Below are 27,940 nucleotides of genomic sequence, written 5' to 3' on the forward strand. Positions count from 1 at the left end.
AGGGGGCAGGGAGGATGGGCTGGCTTGTTTGCACACTGGAGGAGCCCCCCGCAGAGCTGGAGAGAGCCAAAATCTGCCTTCAGCTGCCCCCCTTCCGAGCGGGAGAGCTCTGGGAAGCGCTGCCCCGTCAGGAAGATCAGATTTGGCAGCGCTGGCTGCCTGAAGAATCTGCACGCCTCGACCGGAGGGGAAGGGAGCGCAAGAAAAGCCTCGACAAATGTTAAAATAACTCAGCCAGGGGTTTGCCTCCCTCGGCCGTGCTGGAGCAGGGATGTGTGTGAGCTCAGAGCCGGCCGATCTCGCTCGGAGGTTTCGCGGGGAACCCAGCGCAGCCCCGTCCAAATGTCCCCGCAGCGGCGGGGCAGGAGAGCGGCTGGAATCGAAGGGAAGGAAAAATTGTTTAACCTCTTCGATTTCTGCTCATCGCCCCGAGCCCAGCGCTCTCCGGACACCAGCGACCAGCCCCGGGCTCTGCCCCTCTCCCTCCCTCCCTCCCTCCCACTGCCTCCTCCCTGCGTATCTGTGCGCATGTATATACACACATATATAAATATATATAATTTTAAAGAGGAAAAACTCCTTTTTCCCGGTGGCTGGTTTTCATTAGGGAGGTTTCTTTCTAACCCCAAGGGAAGCAGCCTATGAGTTTTTAACTGTGGTGCAGGACGTAATTATCTCATTAAGGCGAGAGAGCCAGGCTTTTCCCAGGAGAGGTGACCTTGCTGCGGGCTTGATGGGGACCGGAGGAGGGGGGTGGTTGGAGGTGGAGGGGGGCCGTGTCCCCCGCTAACCTGCGGGTCACCTCTGCCTCCCGCCCCTCTCCCAGCCCACCCCATCCCTCCCCACGGAGCGCAGCCACTTACACTTGTTGATAGAAGCACTTAAAACAGGGCTGGGGGGGTGATGCGGATGGGATAAGGGGGGGAGAGAAGGAGGGGGGGAATCGGCTCTGCCCCCCTCTCTGCCCCCCTCTCTGCCCCCCCTTTCCGCGGCTTGGCTGCCGGCGGGGCTCGGTCCTGGCAGGGGGGCAGGTCGCAGGGCCGGGGGGGCGAGGGGCCGCCCCGCTCGGCTCAGAGCAGGGGCGTTTGTTTGAACAGCTCCAGAGCAAAGAGCAGGGGAAGAAAGTTTGGGCTGGGAGCGTGGTTTTTTCCCCAGACGTCAGCACAAGGCGGAACAGGGGCTGGGGAGGGAGCCGGACTCAGGGCAGCCGTGATTTTTTTTTCCCCCCTTATTTAAAAAAAATTATAATTATTTTAACTTTTTTCTCCTTTTTTTTTTTTTTTTTTTGGTGGGGGGGTGGGTGGGGAAGGGGAAGGGGGCCGGGGAGCGGCCCGGCACCTCGGGCTGGGCTGCGGGCTGGGGGTGGGAGCCATGGACTCGGCGCCAGCCTTTGCCATGGACAAGCCGTTCGCCCCCGGCGCCGTGCGCGGCCCGGAGCCGCCCGAAAACGCTCAAAGCCGGAAAAACTTCAGCGTGAGCCACCTCCTCGACCTGGAGGAGGTGGCGGCCGGTATGAACGGGACCCCCGCGGCCGGTCCCCCGCCCGCCGGCGGCGGCAAGGCCATCCCGGAGCCGTCGGGAGGCAGCAGCGGCAGCGAGGCAGCGCCCCAGGACGGTGAGTGCCGCCGGGCCGGGACGGGGCGGCTTTGGGCATGGGGTGTCCCCGCCGTGTCCCCCTGCCGCGGGGCGGGCACCCCGGACAAAGGGGGTCGGTGTCCCCCCACGGCGGGGTGGGGACAACGGGGGGAGCTCGGGAGGCGAGCAGCGAGGTGCGACCCCCCGACGGCTGGGGCAGAGGGACCCCGCACCGTGAGAAAGGGATCCTGCAGCCCGGCAGGGGCACAGGGACCCCGCAGCGGGATAGAGGGCTCAGGGACCCCGCAGCCGGGCAGGGGCACAGGGACCCCGGCCGTCTCCTCGCCGGTACCGGAGGTGTCGGGTCCGGGACGCTGCCGGGAAGTCGGTCGGTGCCGGGGCTGCGCGGCCTGCGGGGTCCCCACGTCCCCCGGGGCTCCCGGTCTCGGTTTCCGGGCGCGGGGAGCGGGGCCGGCCCGGCGGGGCCGCGGGGACCGGGACACAGCGGTGTCCGGCATCAGCGGGGACAGAGCCGGGGCTGGGAGAGGAGAGCGGGACGGAGCCGGGACGCGGCTTCATGGCGCTCGGTGCTGGCCGCAGGCGCGTTGGGAACGGGACAATCCCGCTCGCATCTCTCCCTCCGCGCCGCTGCGCCGGTCCCGCGCATCCCCGCTCCGGTGCTGGGGCGGGGGCGAGGAGGGTTCGCCCCATTCCTGTGGCAAAGCCACAGTGCCGGGGCAGCCGACAGCCCCCAGAGCCCCCCGGAGCCCCCCGGAGCCGGGCGTCCCCTCGGGACACAGAGGTGACAGAGGGGAGGCAGAGCCCCGCCATGCCCAGAGCCCGGGCCGGGCGCCCTCCCCGAGGGGTGGCATTCCCCAAAACTGTCCAGGCTGGGCTGTGCTACCCGAGGTTTGTTTTCTACAGCCCTGGGGTGCTGACAGCCCTGCCGAGGTGCACAGTCCGGCCGGGAATCTGTGCTGCTGAAGGGGGCTCAGTCCCTTCAATGCCCCCGGGTGCTCTCTCTGTCCCCTCCCGTGGCTCCTGCACGGCGTGCAGCTCTGCAGCATCTCTCTGCAGCCCGCAGCTCATTCCCTGCACAACCTCCTCCCTTCATGGAGCAGACCCCGAGCCCCCAGCCCGCCTCTGCTGGCGCTGCTGAGGGCTGGGCGCTGCTTTTGGGATGGCATCTGGTATTTTCAGCGTTATTTTCCACCCTCCCTCCCTTTCCCTTGGGTTTTGTTTGTACTTTCGGCAGTGGCTGTGGGGCTGTGGGGAGGGTTTCTCCTGCCTGTGGGTCTGTTGGGGGACAGTATTCCATGTGGGATCAGCACAGCTTTGGGAAACCCAGCCCGCAGCAGTCTCGCAGGGCAGTTTGCAAAGCAGCAGAGAAACAACCACCCTGCTGGGCTCCTAATGCACCCAGAGACCTCAGCGTGGACCCAGCGTGATGCAAAAAAACAGAGTGAGAGGCTGCACCAACACCACAAGCCTGTTCTTCACCCTAAAAGCCCATTCCTCCCGGGAAGGGGCCCTGGGGTTTGCCCTGCAGATCCCAGCAGTGCTGGCCCATGTGAGGTCTTTCCCATTAACACCTGTGCTGGCAAGCTTGCATGGATGGAGACACCATCAGCATCTGGAATGCTCTGACAGGCTGACCAGCAGTTGAAGCATTTCTGATGTTGAAAAATACCCGAGAACTGAGAGCAGTGGGCAAGAAGAGAACAAGGAAACAGAGACAAGAACCTGTGTGCACGCAAAGCTGGACCTTTGAGACCCTTACCTGCTGCCACAGCCTTAACTGGGATGCAATTTCCTAAATTGAGATGGGGAGACCCAAAATACCAGGCAAATGTCCTGCCTTTGTGAGCATCAGCCTTTTGCTCCAGATCTGCGATGACAGCCAAGGAACTTTTACTGGTAACCATATCTTTTATTGGCATCCTGAAATAAAACAGCCTCTCGGCGTTTGCTTTCCTCTTCCTCTTCACCATCATGGGGTTTTCCTGCCAGAGGCAGGTTTGGAGCCCCGCAGCTGGTGGCAGTGGGTTTGTTCTGGTACAAGTGGCCACGGTGCCCCTGCATCTCTCTGCAGGATGTGGCTCTGAGCTCCAGCCAGGAGCCTTTGGGGTTTGTGCTGCTGGGTTGGAGGAAGAGCAGCCCTGAACCCGCTGTGAAGCTGTGGGACCCCTGCACCAGGCAGGGCTCACGGGGGCTGCGCTGGCAGAGCTGGCACAAGGATGCTTTACACACAAGGCTGTGCCCAGCAGGCTGCACCCCGACTAAACCCCCTCCTCTTCCCCAGGGAAGCTGCAGTGAGAGGTTTCTATTCCCGAGGTTGGCACAGCCAGAGATCATGGCAGGGATTTATTCTCTGCAGAAGGGGATTCAGCCCCTTCTGGCCTCACCCACCCCCAGCGCACAGCCCTGCCTGCTGGGCAGGGTGGCTGGAGGCAGCCCCGTGTGCCCTTGGCACACCTCCCCTCCAGGAGCCCCTTGCAGGGCTGGCACATCCCTTCCCGCTGGCGCTTTGGAGGCTTTTGAGGACTAAAGCCGTGCCCAGGTCCCTCGCCAGCCAAGGGGCTGCCCAGCCCTGCCTTGGCCACAGCCCCAAACTGGCCCTGGGTGTTCCCAGCACGTCCTCCTGGGACGGCGAACACAAATATCTGTGTAGCACATTGCTCTCGTGACACCCAAAAATCAGAAATCCCACAAGCCAGGCAAGAGCGAGGAAAAGTCAACAGGGTGGTGAGAGCTCATTCACACCCTCATCTTCATCTTCATTCTCCCCTGGAGTGGCACAACTTCTGAGGTCTTGAAAGCTTGTTCACCTCCTTTCATTAGACTAACAAATAATGTGTAACGCGAAACATCTGTTAACAACAGCCCTTAATGTTCTCAAGATGATAAAGCAGGAGGGTAATTTTAGCCAGCAAGCCTTGACTGATGGCTTTTCAAACAATGAACTTACTTTTGGTGCCGCCTGGGGATGGGAGAGGGAGTCGTGCACTGGCTCCGGCACCGCTTTGGGGCTGAAAACTCAGAAAGAGTCACTTTTGTCACAGCTGAGCTGTAGACCCTCCAAGGGGGGGCCCACAAGCCTCCAAGGGGATTTTTTGGCATGGGGCAGGCATGCATTGACCATTTATTTGGCTACAGCCACTGGGACCTGGCAGTGGGATGGGGAGGTGTGGTGGCCCCTGGACATCCCATTTCAGAACAGTACCTGGAGCCCCTTCCTCATCCCCGGGGACCCTCTGACCTGTTTTGGGGCTGTGAGGGTGCTGAGCAGAGCGGTGATGCAGCAGAGAAGAGAAGCAGCAGCACCCAAAAGGGCAGAGGGCATTAAGATGTTGTTAAAACAAATTGGCTTTAATTATGTAAACCAGAGCAGCTGAAAAGGGAGAGGAGAGGCAGGGAGGGACAGGGACCTGGTATCAGAGGGGAAAGGGGACCTGGTCCTGGAGTTAAAGTGATGGCTGATTGCCCCAGGTAGCCCCAAACTCCTCCCAGGGCTTGGGTACCTTCCTTGAGGCAGAGCCATCCCAGCTGATGTCCCTGTGGTGTCCCAATCCAGGGACTGGTGGCCCTGGCTCACAGGACATGGTTTGGCTGCGCTGCTCTGCCTTCCCAAACACCACTTGTCCCCATCAGCCGTGGGCACAGCTCAGGGACACCTTGGCCTCTGTGGCTGGGCTGGCAGGAGGGAGCTCTGCAACACCACGGCCAGGATGTGTGTTTGGGCATGTGCCTTGGGGGACGTTGTGCAGAGATGGCTCAGCCACAGTTAAGCCCAGTGTCATTAACTCCTGGCCGATCCCCTGTGCCTGGCTCAGTGAGATTGGGCACAGGGACACAGCTGAGCCCCCCTGCCCTGTCACCCCAGACCCACCAGACCTCTCTGTCCAGCACCCATCTGCTTTCCAGAGCCCCAAAGCTGCTGGGCACCTCCAGGCTGCAGTGCCGGGAGGCTGTTGCTGGTTTCTGGATGCCTGGCCAGGGACAGGCAGTGTGTAGGGACCCCACACAGCCCCTGTGGAGGGCAGGAGGCTTTGGGAATTGTCCGAGCTCTCCAAGGAGAGGTCCCTGCTGCTCAGGGTGGCACCACCGCGCTTGCCATGGCACGTGGGATGGGGTTGGGATGCACTGGAGGGGCAGCAGGGCTGGGGTGCAGTGTTTACAGCGCCCAGCATCCCTCACTGCTCCCCAAAACAGCCCCAGCTGGGGGTGCCTGGCTGCCCTCCCAGATCTCCTGCAGGGCCCTTGCTGGGGACAGTCCCTGTTGGCAGAGCTGGGAGCGGTGGCATCTGAGGCAGAGGGGGAGGTGAGTCCTCTCTGTCCTTGTAAGGCCAGCCCAGCCGGGTGGGTGGCACCAGAACAGGAGCCATCCTTGCTCTCAGTGACAGCCATCACCCTCCCTGTCCCCAGTGCCTGCCTGGGGACCCTCCTGCCTGGGGACCCTCCTGCCTGGGGACTCTGAGGGCTGCAGACCTCAGGACGGTTTTTTTCCCCAAGTGCCCTCGGGGCTGCTGGAGCAGGATGGCCCCAGGGGAGGGGACAGTGTGTGGTGCTGGCAGGTCCCCAGTGCAGCATCCAGCAGCAATTAGCCAGTAAGCACCAATTAATCCGTGTGGGAGCTCCACCTCCCAGCCCTCCACATTTGGTTTTGCTTAGTGCAAGGATGGACAGATGGATGGATGGATGGATGATGGATGATGGATGGATGGATGGATGGATGGATGGATGGATGGATGGATGGATGGATGGATGGATGGAAGGAGGATGGATGGATGGATGGATGGATGGATGGATGGATGGATGGATGGATGGATGGATGGATGAGGGGCCTGACAGGTGCCAGCTCACCCTGAGGTTTCCAGCCACTCGCAGGGAATCCAGTCAGGAAAAAAGGGGCTGTGGGGAGGGACCCATGCTGTACACCCAGGCTGATGTAGGGGACAGGGGGCAGCCCTGCAGTGTGTTCTGCAGCCAGGCTTCCCCTCCCTAACTGGGACACCCTCCCTGTGGTTCTTGTCCTGTGTCACTGCCACAGGACCACTGTGGCACGTGGTCCCCTGCCCTGGACAAGAGGAAACTGCTTCCTCAGGTCTCATCCACCCAGAAGCTGCTATGGGGTGGGAGTGCTGCGTTCCCGTGGCACAGGCAGGATAAGGGGCTGAATGGGGTCAGTCCCTGCAGAACCAGCCAGGGCAGCACAAATCACTGCAGGCACAGGCAGGGCTGGGGTCACAGCTGGAAGAGACCCCAGGTCTCGTGGAGCTTCTGGCCTGGAGTTCACCCTGGCACCACCTCTCTGTGCTTCCCTGTGTCCCCCAGCCTGAAGGGTGACACGCACTCACTGTCCCACTCCTCCCCTGTGACATCCACCCACCCTCCTGCTCCTCCCTTGGTGACACTGGGTCACCATCCTGCTCTTCCCTGTGCCCTGGGCTGCTGTCAGGCTCTCACTGACACCAGGGCTCTGATTTGGGGAAAATTTGCCCCGAGATGAGCTGAACACCCCCACCTGGGCTCCAGGCTCCCCCCGCCCCAGCTCGGGGGGCTCTGGGCTGGAGAGGGGCCCCAGGAAGTTGCCCTGCCCACGCTGAGCCCTCCCCAGGGCACAGGGAAACACATACCAGCACGTTCCTGCAGGCTTGCAGGGCTCTGCGGGGTCCCCACACGTGCTCACTGCTGCGCTGGGAGAGCTGCTGCCAGAGGGTAAAGGGGAAAAAACCCAAACTCAGGACCTGGGGAGATGGGAACCCTCTGATGGGGGAGCCAGAGCTGGAGCAGCCTTGGCTGGGCCAGGAAAATCACTTTTCTCCCCGACTTCTCATTGCTGGGATTTTTCTCTGCTCAGCACCCCCGGTGAGCTGGGTTTTGGCAGGCGTTGCTGTGGGGGATGCTCCTTCTGAAACACTTTCCAGCAGGGAGAATCACAGTGTGACAGCGTCCAGAGGGGACACTGGAGGGGTCCTGGATGTTGTGGGGACACAAGGCTTTGCCCCACTTCCCCGGGAGCCCTGGCAGCACCCACTGATGTACTTCAGTCCCCTGCAGCAGCTCAGACACCCCCTGACACAGCCATGCCCAGCCCAGGAGGGTGCTGGGGTGCAGGGACACCTTGCCTGTCCCCCCCTGGGCTGTTATGTCTCACTCGACCAGGAACAGCTCAGTGCAAGACTATTTCCCCTCTCTTTTGGGCTGTTATTTCAGGGAATGGGGCTGATTCACAGGAAAAATATGAAATTTCGACTCTGTGCAGCCAAGATGGGTGAATTTCAACGAATCAGCGTTTTAAGAGAGCCTGGGCGTGTGTCTGTAGCTGGGAGGCTGATGAAATGATTTGGGACTTTGAGGCTGTGTGTTAGAAACCCTCCTCCCTCCCAGGGAGTGGGGCTGATCACCCCTTCAGCCAAGGCTGATTTCCTCCAGCCAGCGGGAATTCTGTCCCCAGAGCTGTAAAATCCTTGAGCTGAAGGGATGAGTTTGAAGCAGGATGGGACCCGGGTGCTTTGGGATTGGTGTCCCCACACTGGCACCTCATTCCCTCCCTGCAGCATGAGGAGAAGCTGGAAGGAGTTATCATTCCAGGATGGAATCCCTGAGCCAGGGAACTGGGTCAGAGCATCCTTTAAAGCGCTGGGGCAATGGGTTATGGCTGGGCTGAGCAAGGATTTAGACCAGGCTTAATGCAGATCGGGTTTTTCCTGGCTGGAAAAAGCAACTGGGAACAGAGTGGAAGCATGGTGGGCAGAGGCAGCCACCCCCTGCCTGGTCTTGGTGATGCTCAGAAGGGTCAGGGAGGATGGGAGCAGCCAAGTTTTGGGGAGAAAGGCCTGATTTGAGGTTTCAAGGCGGTTTTCCGACGCCTGTTGACCAGGACTGCCCCAAAACTACCAAACTACTTGTTTTTCACTGCACAACCCTAAATTTCCGAGAACTAACACAAAAATTCCTCCCCTCGCCCTTGAGGCATTCCCGATGTTTGCCTTTGCCCGAGGGACACATGACCGCGGGCGATGTTTTCCAGCCTTCCCACGGCTGGCCGAACGCGCTGTCCGTGCTCAGCATGGCTCGGCAGACCCTCCCCGCCCTGGGCTGCCCCGGGAGAGCCAGCCCCAGCACCGGGACCCGCTGGGGCACGGCTGGCACGGGGGGCGCGGTGCCCGCCCGCGGGGCAGCCCCGGCCGGCAGCTCCCGGTCCCTCGGGGGGGAATTGCGGGATAAACGGGATGCTGATGCTGCAGGAATTGGGGGGAATTGCCTCAGCTTGTGGGGGAGCGAAGCCATCCTGGGGGCATCAGCGGGACGGGCGGGGTCCCTTTTGTCACCTCGTCCCCTGCAGCCCCAGCCGTGCACGGTGCGGCAGCTGGGAGGGTGTTAATTGAGCGGGAGAGATAATGAGGCTGCGGTGCTGCTCCTTCCTGCGGGTTTGGGGGGAAAACAGCCCCTGGGAGGCTGGGCAGGGCTGGGGGGACAGCTCAGGTCCCGGGGGGTGCCGGGCGGGCTGGGAGCCTTCAGAGAGCGGCAGCGCCAGCCGCCGGCCCCCTCCCCTTCCCTCCTCATCCCCCTTTGAGTGCATATAATAAAGCAGCTTTTCAGCTGCGGCTGCAGTGATAGATCAGGAAGAATTGTATGAGTCTATTAAAGTCTGTGTGTCTCTGAATGGAGACTGTGGCTAAGCCAGGCGCCAGGCTCGCGCATTGAACCAGATGTGGAGAGGCGCCATCCTTTCCAGCCACTGAATCCGAGAGGCTGCAGGCTTCACACGCAAGGAAACTGGAGTGCACATGGCAGGGGAGCCGGGGGAGCGGCGGCGAGCACATGGCAGCGGGATGGGGAGGGGGCACAGCCCGGAGCCCCCCGCGGGCCCCGCAGCCCGGCCGGGGCAGCGCTGGCACCGGGGCTTCGGCTGCCCCAGCCAGCCCGGGCTGGGCACGGCACCCCGAGCCGGGCACGGCACCCCGAGCCGGGAACGGCACCCCGAGCCGGGCAGGGCACCCCGAGCCGGGCACGGCACCCCGAGCCGGGCAGGACACCCCGAGCCGGGCACGGCACCCCGAGCCGGGCAGGGCATCGGGGGGGAGCTGTGCTGAGCCTGGGCTGCTCGGGGCATTGCAGTGTGTGTTTGCAGGGGCTGCTCTGCACCCCAAGGTGTGCAGGGGGTTGGCATTGCACCAGGTCATGCAGGACATGGCTGGGGTGGGCATTGTGCTGCACCCCAAACTTCACAGGGCACTGCCAGGTGGGTGTGCTGGGGTTACAGGACAATGCCAGGTGTGTGTGCTGGGGTTCCACAGCACCCCAAACTGTTCAGGGCAATGCCAGGTGTGTGTGCTGGGGTTCCACAGCACCCCAAACTGTTCAGGGCACTGCCAGGTGGGTGTGCTGGGGTTCCACGGCACCCCAAACTTCATAGGGCATTGCCAGGTGTGTGTGCTGGGGTTCCACAGCACCCCAAACTGTTCAGGGCACTGCCAGGTGGGTGTGCTGGGGTTCCACGGCACCCCAAACTGCACAGGGCAATGCCAGGTGGGTGTGCTGGGGTTCCACAGTACCCCAAACTGTTCAGGGCACTGTCAGGTGTGTGTGCTGGGGTTCCACAGCACCCCAAACTGCACGGGGCACTGCCAGGTGTGTGGGCTGGGGTTCCACAGCACCCCAAACTGTTCCAGCCGCTGCAGGGGGTGGCACAGGGCCATGCAGGGGAATCATGCTGTACCCCAGGTCCTGCAGGGCATTGCCAAGTGGGGGGGTTGTGTTGCACCCCAGGATGCACAGGACACTGCCAGGGCTGTCAAGGGTGACTTGGGGGTGGCAGTAGCAGTGGTGGTGCAGGGGAGCACTTAGGGGACCCCAGGCACAGCACTGGGGTGCAAAGGGCCCGGTCCTGCAGCAGCACAGCTGAGGAGGGCGCAGGATGGGTCATGGGCAGCTCCTGTCCCCAAAGCCACTGTGCTCCAGAGAAAAGACAAAAATGGAAGGACACGAGGAAGGCAGGAAAGACAGACGGATGCCGTCCTGCTGGGGACAGCTGTGGCTGGCAGCTCATGGGGCTGGTGAACCCATGGGTCCCATGTCCCCAGCAAAGGCGTGGAGCAGAGTCTGTGCAGGGGGCACAGGTGACGTGGGGACGGGCTGGGCTGGGCTCGGGCTGGGGCAGCTGCCACGCTCCTTCCTCACCAATTTCACTTTCTCATCTGGGCTGGCCACATGGCTGTAATTTGGGGGTTGTAAATACCTCAGGGGAATTTTTAAATTTAAAAAAAACTGTTTTCATTTAAATTAAAAGACACTCAAGCATTTCTATTAGTATTAGAGGTTTATAAAACGTAAAACAAATGTTGAAACTAAACTACCAGGCAACATCCACTTCTGGAAGCCCTCTGCATGTTTGACATGACCCAGTTACCCCTTGGGCAGTAAGATTTAATTCTGTATGAGAGTGTCAGGGTGCCCAGTGTGGCAGGAGGGTCTCCCTGGGGACCTGGAGGGGATGAAGGCTTGGAGGGATGAGGGTGAGGTCTCAGCTCTGCTGACCTTTGTAGGAGCAGCACCCTGATGTTCATGTCTCCATCCTGTCACCCCATGGCTGGCACCCGCCCCCAGTGACCTGACTGTGATCCTGCCCCGCTGTCCCCACTGTCCCCACTGCCCCTGCCATCCCCGCCATCCCCGCCATGCATGGTTCTGCTGTAACCTGGAAACAGTTAACCAGGCTGGCTTAAAAAAAAAAAAAAAAAAAAAAAAAAAGATACGAGCCACTTATTAAAATGAATGTTTTACAATAAATTTGGCGAGAGGCCACCGACCTCAAATGCAAACCAGACTGGAGGACAGCGCTGCTGCTGCTGGCAGGGGCTTCCGGGACGTCTGTGCGTGCAGGCGCCCACCAGGGTCCCCTGGAGGGGCTGGGATGGGCCCCCGGTGCCTGGGATGGGCTCCCAGTGGGGCTCACAACCATCCCACGCCCTGGCCAGACATGCCGGGGCCGCAGCTGGGGGCAGTGGAACGGGCTCTCAGCAGGTGCTGGTGCTCACTGGTCAAATGGGTGCTCAGGGATTTGCTGGCCGGGGTGTGAAAAACACCCTTTTGGCCTCAAAAAAGAAACGGGACTCGGGGCAGGGGCAGTGGGCAGCAGGAGGGGACAGCATGGGAATTCTCATCATTCCCCCTTGCCTCTGCCCGCCTCCTTCCCCCCCTTGGCAATGACCCTGATGCAATGGGGTCTCTGCTTTAACCTCGTGGGGCTGGTGTTGGGTTTCAGTGCCAGATGCCACTGGGGCTGGCTTGCTTGGGCTTTTGCCTATTAAATTTCAAAAAACCACCTTTTTGGGGGGGGGTGGGGAGGAGAGGAAGGCTGGGATCACCATGCCAGGGGTCCCTGGCTGGGAGCCAGCCCTCCACACAACGTTCCTGCTATGCAGCCCCGGCTGATTTAGTTTTATTTTTCAAACACCGAGCAAAAGTCCCAGTGAGCTCTCAACACCGTGATGGCCTGAGGCACCCCCCATCCCCTTCCCAGCCCCCGGGAAAACTCACTTTGCAGTTAAACCCAGGATTTTGGTGATGCTTTGCGAGAACAAGCGGGTGCTACTCCTGGGCCAGTGCTTGCGCAAGTCTCATTAGTGTTAATTAATTACACGTCTGTGCCCTGCTGGAAAACCAGGTAACCTGTTATATCACATGTGAGCGATGTTGGCATCTCTGTGGCTGCACTGTGGATGCCTGAAAGGTCTGCAGGATGAGAGGGAAGCAGCTTCTGCCGTGCTCAGCCCTGATGAAGGGCAGCAGGGTCCAGCATCTGTGCCACCATCCCACTCTCCAGGGGCTGTGGGGAGCCGCCGTGGCTGATCCCTCTGCCCAGACCCCTCACTGTGGTGCCTGGGGCTGACCCAAATCCCAGCATTTTGGCCACAGGGTCTGGGCTGGCTGTGTCCCTGAGCCACAGATTCACTCATCTGTGAGCCACCACCGTGCTGCCACTCCTGGGCTGTTTTAGTGAGCTGGCAAAGTGGGGAGGCTGCATCCCCGAGGAGCAGGGTCTCCAGGAGCATCCCAGTGGTGTGAGGTGCAGGAGAGCCCTGCTCTCATCCCACCCCAGGAAGGTCTCCTGGCTGGGAGATGAAAGCAAGTGAATGTCTCCTTGCCGGGAAGGCTCCTGGCTGGTGCTGGCTGGGGGAGAGCCAGAGCCTTTTGTTGGTCCCTGGGCCTCCACCGTGGGGGTTGGCAAATTCACAGGAGAACAAAATGGAAATTCCTGCTCCCCCGTTGGTCGGTGCTGCTCGGAACTTGGCTTGGATCAGTCAAACCCACCACGCTGTCTTTTCCTGAGGCACTTGGCTGTGCTGGGAGGGCTTTGACTCCTGCTACCCCCAGCCCTGCAGCCACAAACATCCTCCTGAGAAGCCCTTTGGTCTGAGACAGCCTCTCGGAGCATCCCTGCATGAAGCCAGGATCACCCATCCCCATATCTGTCCTGCCTCCCCGTCTCCCTCTTTGGTATTTGCAGGGGACATCCAGACTGGCACCACTGTGGATGAGTTTTTGGCTCTGTGTGACCCCAGCCCCAATTAAGAAAAGAGGGACCCCAGAGGGGTGTGAACCCCTTTGAGTTGCACATTCCCCTGCCATGGGCAGGGAAGATGCCAGAACCTGCCAGATCCTGACCTCTCAAAGCCACCATACTCAGAAAATCCATGCAGACAGTGGACTTTCCAGGAGCCTTTCCTCCTCGCCGTGCCATTCCTCGAGGGGCAATTTGGGTACTCCTTGTGGAGCAGCACCCCAGCTTTGCCCCAGCTCAGCTCCTCTGCAGCTCCCTCCCCTTGGAGCTCTGACACAATGGAGGCAGTGGTGGCTCTGGAGCTGGGACAGCCCATTGTGTCGGGCTCCTGTGAACCCACGGGATGCTCCTGGCAGCTCCCAAAAGCCCTGAGCCAGGCTGGGTCACCCCATGCTGGCACGGCCCTGGGAGGGAACATTTCTCTTGCAGAGCAGCGAGCCCAAGGGATGCTGGCTGCCCTGGGCCGGGCTGGCTGCCCTGGGCCGGTGCCACTGTTGGGGTTCAGCCAGGCTGTCTGAGCCCTGCGGCCCCACCATGGCCCCTCAGTGGCCCCACAGTGGCCCCGGCTCCGGCTCCCGGGGTGCAGGAGCCAGGCGGGTGGGGAAGCAGAGCCAGAGGCGCCGGCGCTGCGGCAGCTCCCGAGGAGAGCAGTCCTGTTTCTGGAGCTGCCAGCGGGGGCTGGTGGTGCCAGGCTCTGTGCTCTGCACTGGGGCTGGGGCCAGGGGGCTGGGGTCCCTCCCGAGCCAGTGAGCCTGGCAGCAGGATGTGTCCTTGTCACCTGCCCCAAAGGTCAGTCACAGGCAGTTCCCGGCCCAGGTAAAAGGTGGGTGACGGCACCGACCCCCCCAGACCCCTGGAGAGCGGACAGGAATTTCTTGTGCTGCTCAGCCTACTCTCCTTACTCCCACCAGAGCTTTGTGGCCAAAGATGTTCCCCAGCCCCTTCCTGAGGCTTGACAGCATCCCACCAACCCTGCCTCCTCCTTCAGGGAATGTGGCTGCAATTAATTCATTAAATGCTTCCGCTGACGCAGGAGCTGGCTGTGCCAAAACACCATTCCTGGGCCTGGCCTCAGCTGGGTGAGCGCTGTGCTGGGCTGTGCAGGAGACTCTGGCTGGGGCAGTAGCCCCTGGCGTGGTGGGAAGTGTGGGAATGTTCAGGGACTCCTGAGCACTCAGGCTTTGCCTGCAGCCCTGTGGATTTCAGCAGCTTTCAACTTCCATCCTCTCTAAATCACAGCACAAGACTTGGCTGGCTGGTTCCTCACCTGGAGTCTCCAGCACCTGCTGCCCTTCTTCATTCTTTTCATTATCTTCCTCCTTCCCCCTCTTGTGCATCTGGGTTTTGCAGCACGGCTGCCCTTGCTCCAGAGCCAGCTGGAGAGCCAGCTCTGAATCCTCTCACAGCTCTCAGCAGTGAATTGGGTGGCTCATTCTGGGCTGGAACCATCCCTAAGGGAAGCAGTGTCTCATGACACGGGGATCTTCCTTTTAATGATCTTTCTTTTCCCAGTACCCATCTAAGCATCTTGTTCCCAATGCATTTGCTGCACTAATAATGAGCTGAAAAAAGGCTTCAGTGCCACCACTGGGTTACCAGCACGGGCTGGACACATCCCCACTGGGATGCAGGGATGCTGCTGGCTCAGCCAGGACCTTCCTGGTTTGTTCTGGGTTTTAGCTGGACTTGCTGTGATGGGTGCTCAGACACCACACACCATTCAGGGGTACAAGGGAAATACCTCCTGGGCTCTGGGGGTGCAGGCTGTGCATGGAGCATCCCTGGGGCTGCAGCATCGCTGGGCAGGATCTTCCCAAAAATCGTGCGTCTGTGTGGCTGGGGGTAGCAAGCTGTGGTGCTGGGTGGTTTCTGGCTGGTGCAGAGGCAGCTCTATAACCATAAAACAGGCTGCTGCTGCCTGTCAGTGAGCACAGGCTAAGGCCCCCCCGGGACAGCCTTGGCCTCTTTCTTGGTCCAGGCTTTTGCTGCTCCTTTTTAACAGAGACACTTTTCCCCCAGCAAAACTGGCAGCCTGTAAAAACGTGTCAGCGTTTCAGTTTTTTCACAATTAATGAGGTGAAACATCCTCGGAAACATTTCGCTGTAATGTTTCTCCAGTAGCTGGGACTTGCCCCTCTCTTAAATTTTTCATGTACGCCACTTGAGCCGAGAAAGTTTCCTTCGGACTCAGCACATTTGGACCCCCCCAGCTTCAACCTCCCCCCAGAGCCTTCAGCACTCCTGGGGTCTCTGTGGGGCTGGGGCTGGGCTGGAGGGGGACGGGAGGGGCAGTGGGTCAGGATGAGGAGGTGGGAGCCTTCTCCCAGCAGTGGGAGCTGGGGAGGGGCTGACAGCCCTTGTTCCCCGGGGATACCCTGTCCCCCATATTCGCGGCTGTTCCCAGGATGGGTTTGGACCTCACAGCATCATGCCAAGTAAAGCTGGGGCTGGCATCCTCAGGGCAGGGCTTGGTGGCCCCGAAAGCTTCTCTCCTGGGTACTGGGGTGAAGCAGTGAAGCAGAAAATGGGAGTTTCACTGGTATGGTTTTGCCCCCAGTTTCAGTGGTATGGTTTTTGGTGCCGTGCTGCTCCTGCACACCCAGGCTGGGCTCATGGGTGCAGGAAAGGCACCATACCTGGGTGACTCAGCTGTGGAGGGGCAGGTTCCTGGCTGCTCGTCAGCCCCCCAGGCTTTCCAAGGTGATTTGGGTAGATTAAAGACCCGCTGTGGTGTAGGCATCTCCCACCATCCCTACTGCAACAAGCCCCGTCCTTCCTGTGCCCATGAGCCGGGGCAAGTGCCCAGCTTCCCTGTGGAGCATCCCTCCTGCTATCCCTCCTCCCTGCAAAGCCCCAGTATGGGCCAGTAAACCCCCTGGGCTCCCAGGCTGTTCCTAACAGCATCCCAAGGTAGGGCAGTTGGAAGTGGCTGCTGGAAAGAGGGGTCCCCTGCACTTGGCAGCCCACGCACCCCCAAATCCCTGCTTGGCTTTGGGTGTCTCAGCTGAAGGCTGTGGAACAGAACGGAGCTGGAGAGGGCACACACCATGGAGGGGCAATTCCCAAACCCCAGAGCCCTGCTCCAGCTCTCTGCAGTCCGAGGGGAAACGCTCCCTCCCCACGGCATGATTTAGAGGAGCAAGTTAAACAATTGCACATGAAGCTCTGGCAGACGTCATCGCCGGAGCTCTCCTCGCTGCCCCGAGTGTATAAAGGGATGAAGGGAGTGCACATGTTTACCGAGAGAGACCATGGGAGAAACGAAAGACATTGTTTTTCCAAAGGATTTCTTGGCTGTAAAAGACCTCCACCACCCTGCGGCTTCCCTGATGAAGGCCCAGCGTTAATTTGTTAAATCCACATCAAGTGCCCAGAGAACCCGTTGTTTATTTTTGCTAATTCAGCCGGCCGAGATCAAATTGGGGTTTTATTTGTTAAGGATAAACCTTAATTAATAAAAGCTATTTATTTGGCTAGAGCCGGCCGCAGCCTGAGGGTCAGATATGCCACGATCATTATTTCAAGTAAAACAAACCCAAAATGTCTCTCAACAGTTTGAAAAACGTAGAAACTTAGAGGGCTGAATTTATTTGTCTTAGGAAGAATTTACAGCTAATTCCCTCCAGGCTATTTCAACCCTTAAATTATACCCGAGAAGAAAAAAGGAGGAAAAAAAATGCCATTCCAGGCGTAGTAGAAGTAAATGGTAGAGCAGATTTGATCATTTTGGCTGGGGGGGGGTGTGAAAAATTTAAAGCTTAAAGGGTCTTTGGCAAACTGCTCGCAAATAAATGGAACGTGTGAAATAATTTAATGACAGAAAACGTTTCAGGGCCGTGGGGGCTGCGGTGCAGTGGAAAATGAAACACGTTGGAGGAGATGTAGCCTGGGCTTTTCGCGGGAGAGGGTTGAACTTGCTGCCTTCTGACCTGAAAAACGGGGGTATTTGCACCCCAAAGCCAAGTGGTAGAGCTGGACTCAGGAGAACTTGTCCCAGGATGTGGTGGTGCTGACGGGGAGTGGGGTTTGCAGCATCCCCTGGGGAAGAGACAGGCTGGCAGCGGGCTGAAGTGACCATCGGGGGTGGCAGGGGTGGTGCTGGGCAAACACCACGCTCTGGATGAGTATTTTGCAAATAAACCCCCCCAAACCGGGTGTCCAGAGAGGAGACTGAGCGTGGCTGGCAATACAGCCCATCCCTGAAAGACATCCCAAGGGAGGGTCCCTGCCTGTGTTTCTGGGGTCAGGAGAGTGAGCTGCTGGGATTGTGGGTGCTGCCTGGTCTGGATCACAGCTGCTCCCAGAGCATTTACTGTGCACTAATGGAGCTCGTAAGTCAAACCCAAAGCCTTGGTGGAAATCGAGTGAAAATTACCTCTTCACAGTGCTCAGCAGCAGCTGTGGGAGGCTGGGGGCTCTGCCAGGGCAAGGGCAAGCCCAGCACCAGGGCTGAGACCTGCTGAGTCCTTCCTATAGAAAACTAATGGAAGCACAGAGGGAAAGGCAGGAATGGGAGAAGGGAGCTTGGTTGGTGCCCAGCTGAACCAGCTGAGCTCTGACCCTCACCAGGGCTGGTGCTGCCTTTGCTCCCAAGTTCTCAGCGTGGCACAGTCCAGGCTTGCCAGCACTGGTGCTCCCACAGGGAGAAGGGTTTTGGGGTGACTCCCAGCCCCCCATGGCATCTGTAGGGCACAGAGCTGCACTGCCTGAGGCAGGACAGCCCAGAGAGGAGGCTGGAGGTTAACCAGGACACATCCAGCACCCCAAAACCCATCCACATCACGGGTGAAAAGTCTCCTGTCTTTCCTAACAGTCTGGGACAATTTAAGGCTTTTTTGTGATGCACATTGGGCCCATCCTGCTCTGTGCAAAGCCCCTGAGCCTCCCTCTCCCCATCCTCCTCCGCATGTCATCTTTCGTTACTCAGTAATGTTATCCCCCTGTTTTCCCCCTTTCCCTGCATTTCTTTTCCTTTCAGCGGAAATTGTAATCAGTGGAAGATAAATACAGGGAAGGTGGCTGGGGGGAAGGCTCAGGAGCCCCTCTGACCTCAGGGCTGGCCAACCAAACTGGTCCCTTCAGCCCAAATGAACCCCCAAATTATACCTGACAAAGGCAAGGGTTTGGCTTTCTCCATAGCCTCCCTAAGCACTGCTTTGGGACAGAACAATGATGGGGGGAAGCTGGTTTTAACTTTGTGCAATTACAAACTCTTATTCCTGGAAGCCCATCGGGCTGGGGAACTGGTTTCCAATTCCTCCATCAAGGTGTCAGCAGGTCTGGTTAAATCCAAGTCCCACTGATGGCAGTGAGAGGATAGGGTGTCTTCAGGGGAACCAACTCATCCCCCTTCCCACTCCTTCTCTGATGCCACAGAGGACTTAGCCATGCTCATTTTTGGGAAGCTGATTTGGGGTTATTAAACATCTCTGATAGAGGAGACCCTAACTGTGCACTGTAAACCTGTCAGACACTCACCACCGGCAATTAGGGTGGCATCTGTCTGGTCCCACAAGCCTGCAGTGCCTGAGCTAATGAGGAGAAGATGTTGATGCATGACCAAGGCTCATCCCCAGGCAGAGCAGAGCATCCAGGCAGGCACTCCACGTGTGGAGCTGCCTCCCTGCCATGGAGAGATGCCCTGGAAAAGGTCTGGAAGGTCCCTCCATTAAAAGCAGCAATAAGGGCTGAACAAAATGCCCCAAAACCAGTATGGCCCAGTGTTTGCAGGTCTCCAAAAACCCAGGAACCGCTGGTGCTCGGACACATCCTGATCCAAATCCAGTCTTAAATCTCGACCCCAGCACGACTGCCAGCCCCATATGGGAAGCGCTCAGCACCACTTGTCTCCTGTGGCTGTTTAGCTCTTCCTTCTGTGGGTTTGGGGAGATAAAGACCAGCCAGAAATGTGGCCAGATCCTACAGAACTGGATTGAGAGTTAACTTTAAAAAACTTTCCTCCTCCTCCTTTCTTTCAGCCAAGTTAGAGTGGGCAAGGGAAATCAACACTGTGGAAAAGTCCTGTAGCCAGGTTTAAATTGAAGACGAAGCCAAAGGGGGTTTATAAATTTTATTTATACATTTCCCAGGGTTCTGTTGAAATCATTGCCAGTTTGGTGAGGGGCAGTGGCTGCCCTTGTGACTAGACCTTTTGAACCAAACCCTGATGGACCATTTCCCCAGAAGCCCTGTGGCATGGTCATAAACCCACAAGGAAACCTCTCACCCTGCTACATCCTGTAGCTCTTTCCCAGCCTGATGGTTCCCATTTCAGTCCCAAGCTCCCAGAAAACTCAGGGACAACCATGGCTGGACTTCATGTATTTTAATCCAGCAGCTCGTTAGCTTGCTGGAGGAAAACAGGACCAAAAAAGGAGTTTAACTAAAAGGGGCAACTGGAAAGCAGAAGACTGGCAGAACATTTGAAGCTGCAGGAGGAAGTGCTGGAGGGAATTCTGAGAATTTTATTTGTGAGACTTTAAACACGATTGGTGGCAAAGTGCAGCCCATGGTTTCCTGGCTGGGGAAAGGGTCTCAAGCCCACACATCGTCCATCGTGTCTCCACCCAACCAAGAAGGCCGTGTCCAAAATACAAGATGACAGATTGCTGATGGTTAACCAAGGCCAAGTTGCACCTACAGCACAATTAAAGATCCAGAAAAATGCCCGTGGCTGCAGAGAGGCCTTGGGAGAAGGGTGTAGTTGGGCACATAGGAGTCCTAGGAACTTGATGAAAAACTTATTGTTGGATGCTTCACGGCTTGAATTATTCAGAGTTAAGGTGCAAGAAAGTTTTTATGGCCTTAAAGATCTTGGTAGTTTCCTCCTGCTCTACAGCTTGATGGTGTCTTGAAACAGCAGAGTTAATACCCCTTCCAGTAGATTTTGTTTGTTGCTCAAGCATTATCTGAAAATGCTGGATTTAATAATAAGTATCCCAATTAATATTATTAGCAAGTATTTAATTTGTGAGCATACTTAGGGAGTGGTGAGTTCTGCCACCCTGGCCTCCGCAGTGATATAGAGCAGAAAGCCCCGACATACCCCTGCCATGAATCAGAATGTCATAAAATTATTAACATTTCAAATAATTCCAGAATGCTTTCCCACCAGTAGGTACAGATTGGATCCAGATGCTTTTTGAACAGAAAGAATCATTAACCAGTACCTCCACAAGGAAGAACGACAGCGAGTCGTGCTCCCCGTGAAGCCTTTGCAGGCAGCTGACTGGGTGTCTTGGAAAAAGGCTTCACAAAATTGCCCAAACCTTATGATATTAGTGACAAAGAGAAGATTAATCTCAGCCTGGCTGACAGCCCAAGATCAATACTGAGAAACCAGACTACACCCTCAGCTTCATGTTTCCATGAGCCAGCAAAGCCAGAAATAAACACTGCGGAGGCTGAGCCCTGCGAGACGCGGTGCCGCTCGCTCTGAGCTCCGAAGAGCAGGGTTGGAAGAGCAGATGCTTGGCTGCAGTCCTGTGTCACCTTGGGGACCTGCCACACTGGGGCCTCAGGGGTGCTGGAGGTGGGAGCTGAGACCCATATCTTCGGGGTGTTTTAGTGCTGAATTTTCATCACCATTCATGAAAGCTTGACTTAAAGCCTTAGCGAGAGCTGAGCTCCAGTCTGGATCAAGTGCAGCCCCAGAATACACTGAGACAGGTATTCAAAATCAGGTCAGCATGGTTTTAGCCAGATGTGAAACCACCACAGGCCTTGGTGAATTTTGGGGTTAACCCTAAGCTCCAGCAGGCCCCCAAACAGGTTTTGATTCTCATGGACATCACTGGGTTGCACATATCCCCACAGAGTTCCAGGTGCCTGCAGGGAGCATGGCTGGCACAGAGCAGGACACTGCAGACCCCCAGGAGGGCTTGGGCTCGGCTGGGTCATGGGGTCTCACACGGGTCTGGCTCTCATGTGGCTTCTGTTCCTTCCCCACAGGAGAGAGCCTGAGCCCAAGCTGCGGGGCAGCCAAGAGGAAGAAGAAGCAGAGGAGGAACCGCACCACCTTCAACAGCAGCCAGCTGCAGGCTCTGGAGAGGGTCTTTGAGAGGACGCACTACCCCGACGCCTTTGTGCGGGAGGAGCTGGCCAGAAGGGTCAACCTCAGCGAGGCCAGAGTCCAGGTGAGCACAGGTTTGTGTGGGAGAAACAGCACCTCTGCCTTGCCCCAGGCAGCAGCAGGGGCTGTCCCCTCCCTTGTTTCATCCTGCGCATCACCATGACCCATAGGACAGATGTTTGGGACACCCCTGTGTGCACTGGGTCCCCGCTGACCACCTTTCCACCTCTCCCCTGTCACAGGTGTGGTTTCAGAACCGGAGGGCCAAGTTCCGCCGTAACGAGAGGGCGATGCTGGCCAACAGATCGGCGTCGCTGCTCAAATCGTACAGCCAGGAAGCAGCCATCGAGCAGCCCATGGCACCACGACCCACTGCACTGACCCCTGAGTATCTCTCGTGGACCAGCACCTCCCCGTACAGGTAGGTGGAGGCTCTGGAGGAGCTGGGGAGGAGGTGGCCACGGGGCAGGGCTGCCTAGAGACCACTCCACTGTCCCAGGAATGCAGCCCTGGGCCACTGCTGGGGATCTGGGGAGTTTTATGAGGCCGAAAGGAGCTCGTCTGACTTGGCTTTGGAATCATTTAGACTCTGTCTGAGCATCCACTGCCCAACGCTGAGCAGGCTTCCCTGCCTCCTTGCATTTCGGGGCCGTAGCAGGCACCCTGGTCCTCGCAAGGGATTTGCTTGGCCTCATGCTGACCCTTCCCACATCTCGGCACAGGAGGTGGCATGGGTCCCTTCTGGTTCCCAGCTGTTCATGTTCAGCCATCACATCCAAAAGCACAAAGCAGGGCCTCCTGGTGCATAGTTTGAGGGGTTCCCACATCCATCCAAGCCCATAAAAATGCTGAAGCCTTGGCTGTTCTTGTGAGAGATCTCCAACGGGGAACAGCCAGCCTGGCCTGGGAAGCCAGCAGGACCACAGAGGGCATGGGGTCTTCTCCATGGGCCGTTGCCTCATTCCTCCCTGCTCCCTCCCCGCAGCACTGTGCCCTCCTATAGCTCCAGTGGGACCGCAACGCCCACCCAGGGGGTGAACATGGCCAACAGCATCGCCAGCCTGCGCCTCAAAGCCAAAGAGTTCAGCCTCCATCAGAACCAGGTGCCGACCGTGAACTGAGCAGGGCAAACCCCATCCCATGGCCTCCTCCAGGATACAGCGCGGAGCTCCTGTGCCGGTCCAGGACGAACCCGCCGCCTGCCCAACACACATGCCACTCATCCAATGTCTCAGCATCTTCTCTCCTCTTCCCTTCCCTCCTGAAGGTAGAGTCAGTCCCAGGCCGAAGTGGCACATAATTATAGCCACATATGGAGCGAACTTGGTTAGAAACTTGCTTTTCCGCACACCCTTATAATAACGGCTATATATACACACATACCCCCCACACGCTCTTTGAGGACAAACAGACTTGCCAAGGGAACAAGAATTTGCTTCCAAACATGGAAGGATCTTGGACTATTGGATTTGACCAATTTGGGTATCTTGCCCAGAGAGCCAAAGAGTTATTGGGTCTTCTCCTCCCGCAGGGACACTGTGGGAGGATGACGGGCCCCCCTTTCCGCCAGGCTGTGACTTGCGGCGCTCAACTGTGTGTGCCAAAGCTGATCCATGTGTTCGTTTCTTTGTGCGACCCCGGCCACAGTGTGGGGTTTGGGACTTCCCAAAGTTTGGGACTTTGGGAAGCCGATGGCTCACCCATGCCATGGCCAGTCTTGGCCAGCCCTCTGCGCTGTGCTTCCTGCATTTAGGAGCTGCCTATGCTGATGGCATCAGGCTTTGTCCCTTCCCAGAGGGGCAAGCAGAGCTGCAGCACCTCAACAGACCCTCCTGGAGCCTGTGAGCTCTCCCGTGAGCTGGGGATGCATCGCCAGTCCCCGAGCAGGCACCGCTGCCCCGCCTCGGTGGATTTGCCAGCGATTCCGCAGAGCCCCAGGTCATTGAACAGTCCCAGGGAATGAGAAAATTGGAAAAAGCTGTTGGGTTTCAGCTGAGTAGGCGGCTCCCAGCGCTTCGTGCCAACGAAGGCTTCGCCTTCCGGAGGCACAGCCTCCCCGTCGGCAGCTCCGCAGATGTGCTCGGGGGTCTGGGGCCGGCAGCTCCATGGGGGGAGGCTGTTTTGGTTTTGCAGAAAGGAAATGGTTTCCCCCTCATCCCACCCTGCTGCGCAGCCTAATGAGGCTCCAAGGTGGGACGTGCAGGGGATGGACACGGGGTGGGCAGCCTGGCCCTAAGCCACGGGACTGAGCTGTGGAGAGACACAGCCTCCACATTCCCCTGCCAGCTCCACAGCTGGGGTGGTGGAGGTGTGGTGTCCCTGTGGACAAAGCCCACTGGAAACCACATCACCCTTTCCTCACCCACTGGAAAGAGCCACCAGCCAAGCATGGGGACACCACCAACTCAGAGGGTTGGCCTGGACAGAGAAGACACAGCCCTACTTCCCCAAAATGGGGTGGTTTGGGGGCTGCAGCAATAGATCTGAGGACAAATAGAGCAATTGCTGAGGTGCCTCCTCCAGGTAAACATCCTCTGGTTGGTGACACTGAGGCTGAAAGTGCCACATCTACAAAGTGCCCACCTGAGTCCCCAGAGCTCCCAGGAGCATCCTCTCCCATTCCCACTGGGGCTCTCACTGCAGCTGCATGTGGGACCCAGTGGCTGTGACACTGGGGCTGTCAGCTGCAACCCCAGGCAGCATGGGGGGCTCACCCAGCACCCAGAGCTGGAGACCTGATGGGAGAACCATCTCCTCTGCCTGGGGGTGAACCAGCCCCTCCACCCTGCCTCCAGCCCCTGCCTTCTCTGCTCTACAGCGCAGCCCCCAGTTGGGAACAGCCACGTTCTCCTCCTCAAGGCTGGCAGGAAGGGAGAGGGCACAGCCTGACTGACACTGTCCCCCTCCTCCAGTGTCACCCTAAACACCCACCCTCTGCCCCCATCTGTATTTCCAGGGCTGGAATCCCTCCCCAGCTGGCATCTGTCATGCCAGCTCCCCAAACTGCATAGGGACCTGCCAAGCCAGGGGGAAGAGGGATCCACTGTGGATCAAGTCATCCACCCTGAGAAACACCACTTGGGGCAGGAGGAGGGGGCCAGGGGGGTCCTATTCCCATGGAAAGCACAGGGCTCTTTTTTCAGTTATACAAGACGAAACCACAGGGATATAAATGTCGCTGCCTCTTTGAGAACATTAATGAAAATAAACCCATTTAATAGTTTGCAGATGCTGTTTCTGTAAACCTAAAAAAAGCAGGGAATAAATATTTCTTCACTAAATATCTATATGTATATATATATTTGAAAACATTTGCTCCTAATCTTAGGGCCCCTCCTTTGCTGTGCTTTTGGCAGCTTATCACAGCTTGTCAGTCAATGCTGAACTCACCAAGAAGAGATACAAATTGCACCCATGGAGGGGTAGCAGGACCGAGGGATTATTGTAATCTAAGCTCTCTCTCGCCCTTTCTATTTGTACATTTCAATTACTTGTAATGAGATCCATGGTGGATTTGGTTTTTTTTTCTTCTGCATGTCTGTGTTTTGGAAATTTTTGTAAGGTTTTTGTAAAAACAACTCTTGTGAAATAATGGAGGAATAAATATTTTACTGAGTAGAGACGTGTCAGTGCATGTGACAGGGACCTGAGTCTTCCATCACCAGCCACTGTGGTTTGCCCACCTGGCCTGGACAAGCAGCCTGGGCAGAAATTGAATTAAGAGGCAGCAAGGAGGGTCAGATTCTGCACAGAAATTGAGCTGAAAGAAACCAAAGGGTAGAAATAAACCACCAGATTGTAGAGCACTTTCCAGGGAGTGAAGGCCCACGGGTGCAGAGCAGGCACTGAGCACTCAAAACAAGAGGAATCAGTGGTCAGGCAAAGGTGATACCAAATAGTTGAGGCAGCAAAGTTAAAAAGCAAAGTTAAACAGGGCTCCAGAAGCTCACAGTGCTGAGCTATCAAGCAGCAGATTTAATGCAATGTGGAGAGGTGTGAAGATATGCCTTGGGGAAACTGCCCAGCACATGCTCAGACTGAAAGGCAGCGAGTCAAGTGGCAGGAATTGCTAGGAAAGGATCAGAGAGCAAGGCAGAAAGCGTCCTCACTGCACAAATGAAGCCTGAAATCCATTGCCCCAAGATACTGTGGAGATCAATGCTACGGTGCATTCAGAGAGGGTGAGAAAGTTAATGGTGGGTGCGTGTTGGTGCAACGTGGCAGGGATTCAACTGCTGGGCAGAAATCTGCTGCCCTGCCGACTCCAGGAGAGCTGGGAGGAGAAGGGACACCTGGGCTCCCCTTGTTTCTTTTACTTGCCTTCACCTGCTGAATTGCAGCAGCCTCCTGTCAGGCCAGCTCACATGGTGTCACTTTCAGGATGTCTCTGTCACCTCCTCCTCCCCCCCGGGCCATCCTCAATCCCCCCACACAGCCAGGGGACCACAGCACTATCCTATGCACCCAGAGAGGCTCAGCTCCATGAGAGCCACAGGATCAGCTCCCTCCCAGCAAACCTTTGTCCTTCCCATCACCAGTGGCTGTTGGGACACGTGGATCCAAGGCTGAGGAACAATGCATCCTGGCTTTCCCTAGAGGGGAACAAGGCTCATCCCACATCATCCCTGCAGCACCCAGCAGGAGCAAGTCCCCATACTGGACATCACCCCAGGCCCACCATGGTCCCATGCACTCGACCATCCCTGCCAAACTGCTCTGCTGCTGCTTTGTAACCACTTATTTATTCATTCAGTAAGTGGCTTGTAGATCATTAAGGCAAATTTTCCAACCTCCTGCATAAAGAATATCACCCAAGCAGCATCCTCATGTCCTCAGCATGTGGCCAGTGCAGAGCACCCCTCTGGAATGCATCCAGCCCTGAGTCAAGAGACCCTTGGAAGTGATGAACTTACAGATCCCAGGGCAGATTCCTCCAGTGACTCATCACTGTTGACTGCTGGAAATATGTCACTTATTTCCTGCCTGAACTGTCCCAACTTCAGTTCATCTGCCACCAGAGCAGAAGGTCTCAACCCATGGTCAGTCAGCTCTCAGGAGCTGATGGACATTGAGGGGTCTCAAACCAGGAGACAGACAAGTGTGGAGAGCTGCAGCTCACCTGGCAGGGTCTGCACTCCACAGGAGAGGGAGATACTGGGGGAAGGCTGTCAGTGAAGAGGAACTCAAGGGCATTGTGCAACCTCTCCTCTTCCAGGACAGGGGGATTTTTCCTCCCAGGAAGGGCACATCCATCACCAGTACTAATTTCAGCAGGAGAGCTGTTCTCCATCCATGCACTACAACTTTGGGAATGTGGGAAGGTTGCAAAGACATTTGCAAACTGTTTCCTTCCTCAAAGCAGTTGGTTTTCCACCAGGTGATTTCAAAAGGGCGGGTCTCAGGTGATGGGAGTATCTTTCTGGACCCCCTTTCCTTGTTTCTGACCCCACAGCCTGACACTTGTATGTGACTTGCTGACTGATGAAAAGTTGAAGTTTGCCCCTAGAATATTTTAATGAGAACAATTTTGTGTTGTCATCAGCATCGGCTGCTACAGCAGCAAGACAAAACCGAGCTCACATTTTCCAGCTCATGGGGACACCCACCTGGCTATCCCCGTCCAGAATGAATTACAGAATTACAGACATATCGTGGTTACAGCATCCTCCTTTCCCTTTATCCTTGTGCTGCTGAGCCCTTCTCCCTCTGGTGGCAACGGAAAGGTCTGAAGACCCTCTGAGTCCTGCTGGCACCATCTACAAACTGCAGGAGCACATGTTCCTTTGACAGCAACCTGTCACCTCCCAGCAGCAGAGCCCCTCCTGCCCTTTGGAGCAATGCTTCTGTCCTGGGGGTTGTGATGCTCACCCCAAACTCTAGATTCCATATGGAAGGAGCATCTCCTCCCTGCAGCAGATATTTTGCTCGCTGCTGCTTCTTTCCAACATCACAGGGAAGCAACCTAAGGCAGTAGAGAAGCTGGAGGGTAGCTATGCACAGGGGTGTAATGCTTTATAATTACCTGGGAAGAAGGGAGGAAGCAAAGGTTCCTTTTGTAGCTGGTGTCACAAAACCCAGGAAGAGTTATCATGTGTAAGGAAGAACTATTGCATGGAGATGCACAGTTGCACCACAACTTCAGAAGCAATGGAAGTTTGCAAGGACATTTACAAACTGTTTCCTTCCTCAAACCACTCCGCTTTCAACCAGGTGACTCCCAAAGAGCAAGTCTGTGGTGATGGGAGGATCTCCCTGGAACTGGCATCGCATCTGCCTGCTTTGGAGAGGCTGATGGGCACTGGAGCAGACACCAGCCTCCGCCCCCTCAACCCGTTTCCCAAGGAATGGCACCTTCCCTCCATCCCAAACACCTCCATGCGCACCCCCAGCTCTCCCCCAGCACACGGGGGGCGGAGGATCCGCGGGTGCGGGTGCCCGGGCAGGGTCCCCGTGTCCCCCGCTGGGTCCCGCTGCCACACGAGGGTGCTGCAGCCCCGCGCAGCGCTGCGCAGCCCGCGGAGCCCGGGGCGAGCCCCGCCGCGCTGCCCCGCGCAGCGCCCGGCCGCATCCCTCTGCCCGCCGCATCCCTCTGCCCGCTCCGGGCCCGGCCGCATCCCTCTGCCCGCCGCATCCCTCTGCCCGCCGCATCCCTCTGCCCGCTCCGGGCCCGGCCGCATCCCTCTGCCCGCCGCATCCCTCTGCCCGCTCCGGGCCCGGCCGCATCC

General features: G+C 57.6%; 1 protein-coding gene across 1 annotated transcript; it reads left to right on the forward strand.

The window, feature by feature from the left end:
• Positions 1-1,317: 1,317 nt before the first annotated feature.
• Positions 1,318-27,847, forward strand: PRRX2 (paired related homeobox 2). Its single transcript, XM_038156617.1, has 4 exons — positions 1,318-1,615; positions 21,095-21,279; positions 21,458-21,636; positions 22,201-27,847. Exons 1-4 carry the CDS (start codon positions 1,372-1,374, stop codon positions 22,334-22,336), a joined length of 744 nt encoding a protein of 247 aa, XP_038012545.1. The 5' UTR covers positions 1,318-1,371; the 3' UTR covers positions 22,337-27,847.
• Positions 27,848-27,940: the final 93 nt, after the last annotated feature.

The sequence above is a fragment of the Motacilla alba genome, chromosome 17, assembly GCF_015832195.1.
Source record: "Motacilla alba alba isolate MOTALB_02 chromosome 17, Motacilla_alba_V1.0_pri, whole genome shotgun sequence".
Taxonomy (NCBI): domain Eukaryota; kingdom Metazoa; phylum Chordata; class Aves; order Passeriformes; family Motacillidae; genus Motacilla; species Motacilla alba.

Excerpts from the sequence above, each read along its gene's own strand:
- PRRX2 (XM_038156617.1), top strand. The coding sequence starts at position 1,372 with ATGGACTCGGCGCCAGCCTTTGCCATGGACAAGCCGTTCGCCCCCGGC. Across the intron at positions 21,280-21,457 it reads TCAGCGAGGCCAGAGTCCAG|GTGTGGTTTCAGAACCGGAG; the intron begins GTGAGCACAGGT and ends CCCCTGTCACAG. Across the intron at positions 21,637-22,200 it reads ACCAGCACCTCCCCGTACAG|CACTGTGCCCTCCTATAGCT; the intron begins GTAGGTGGAGGC and ends CCCTCCCCGCAG.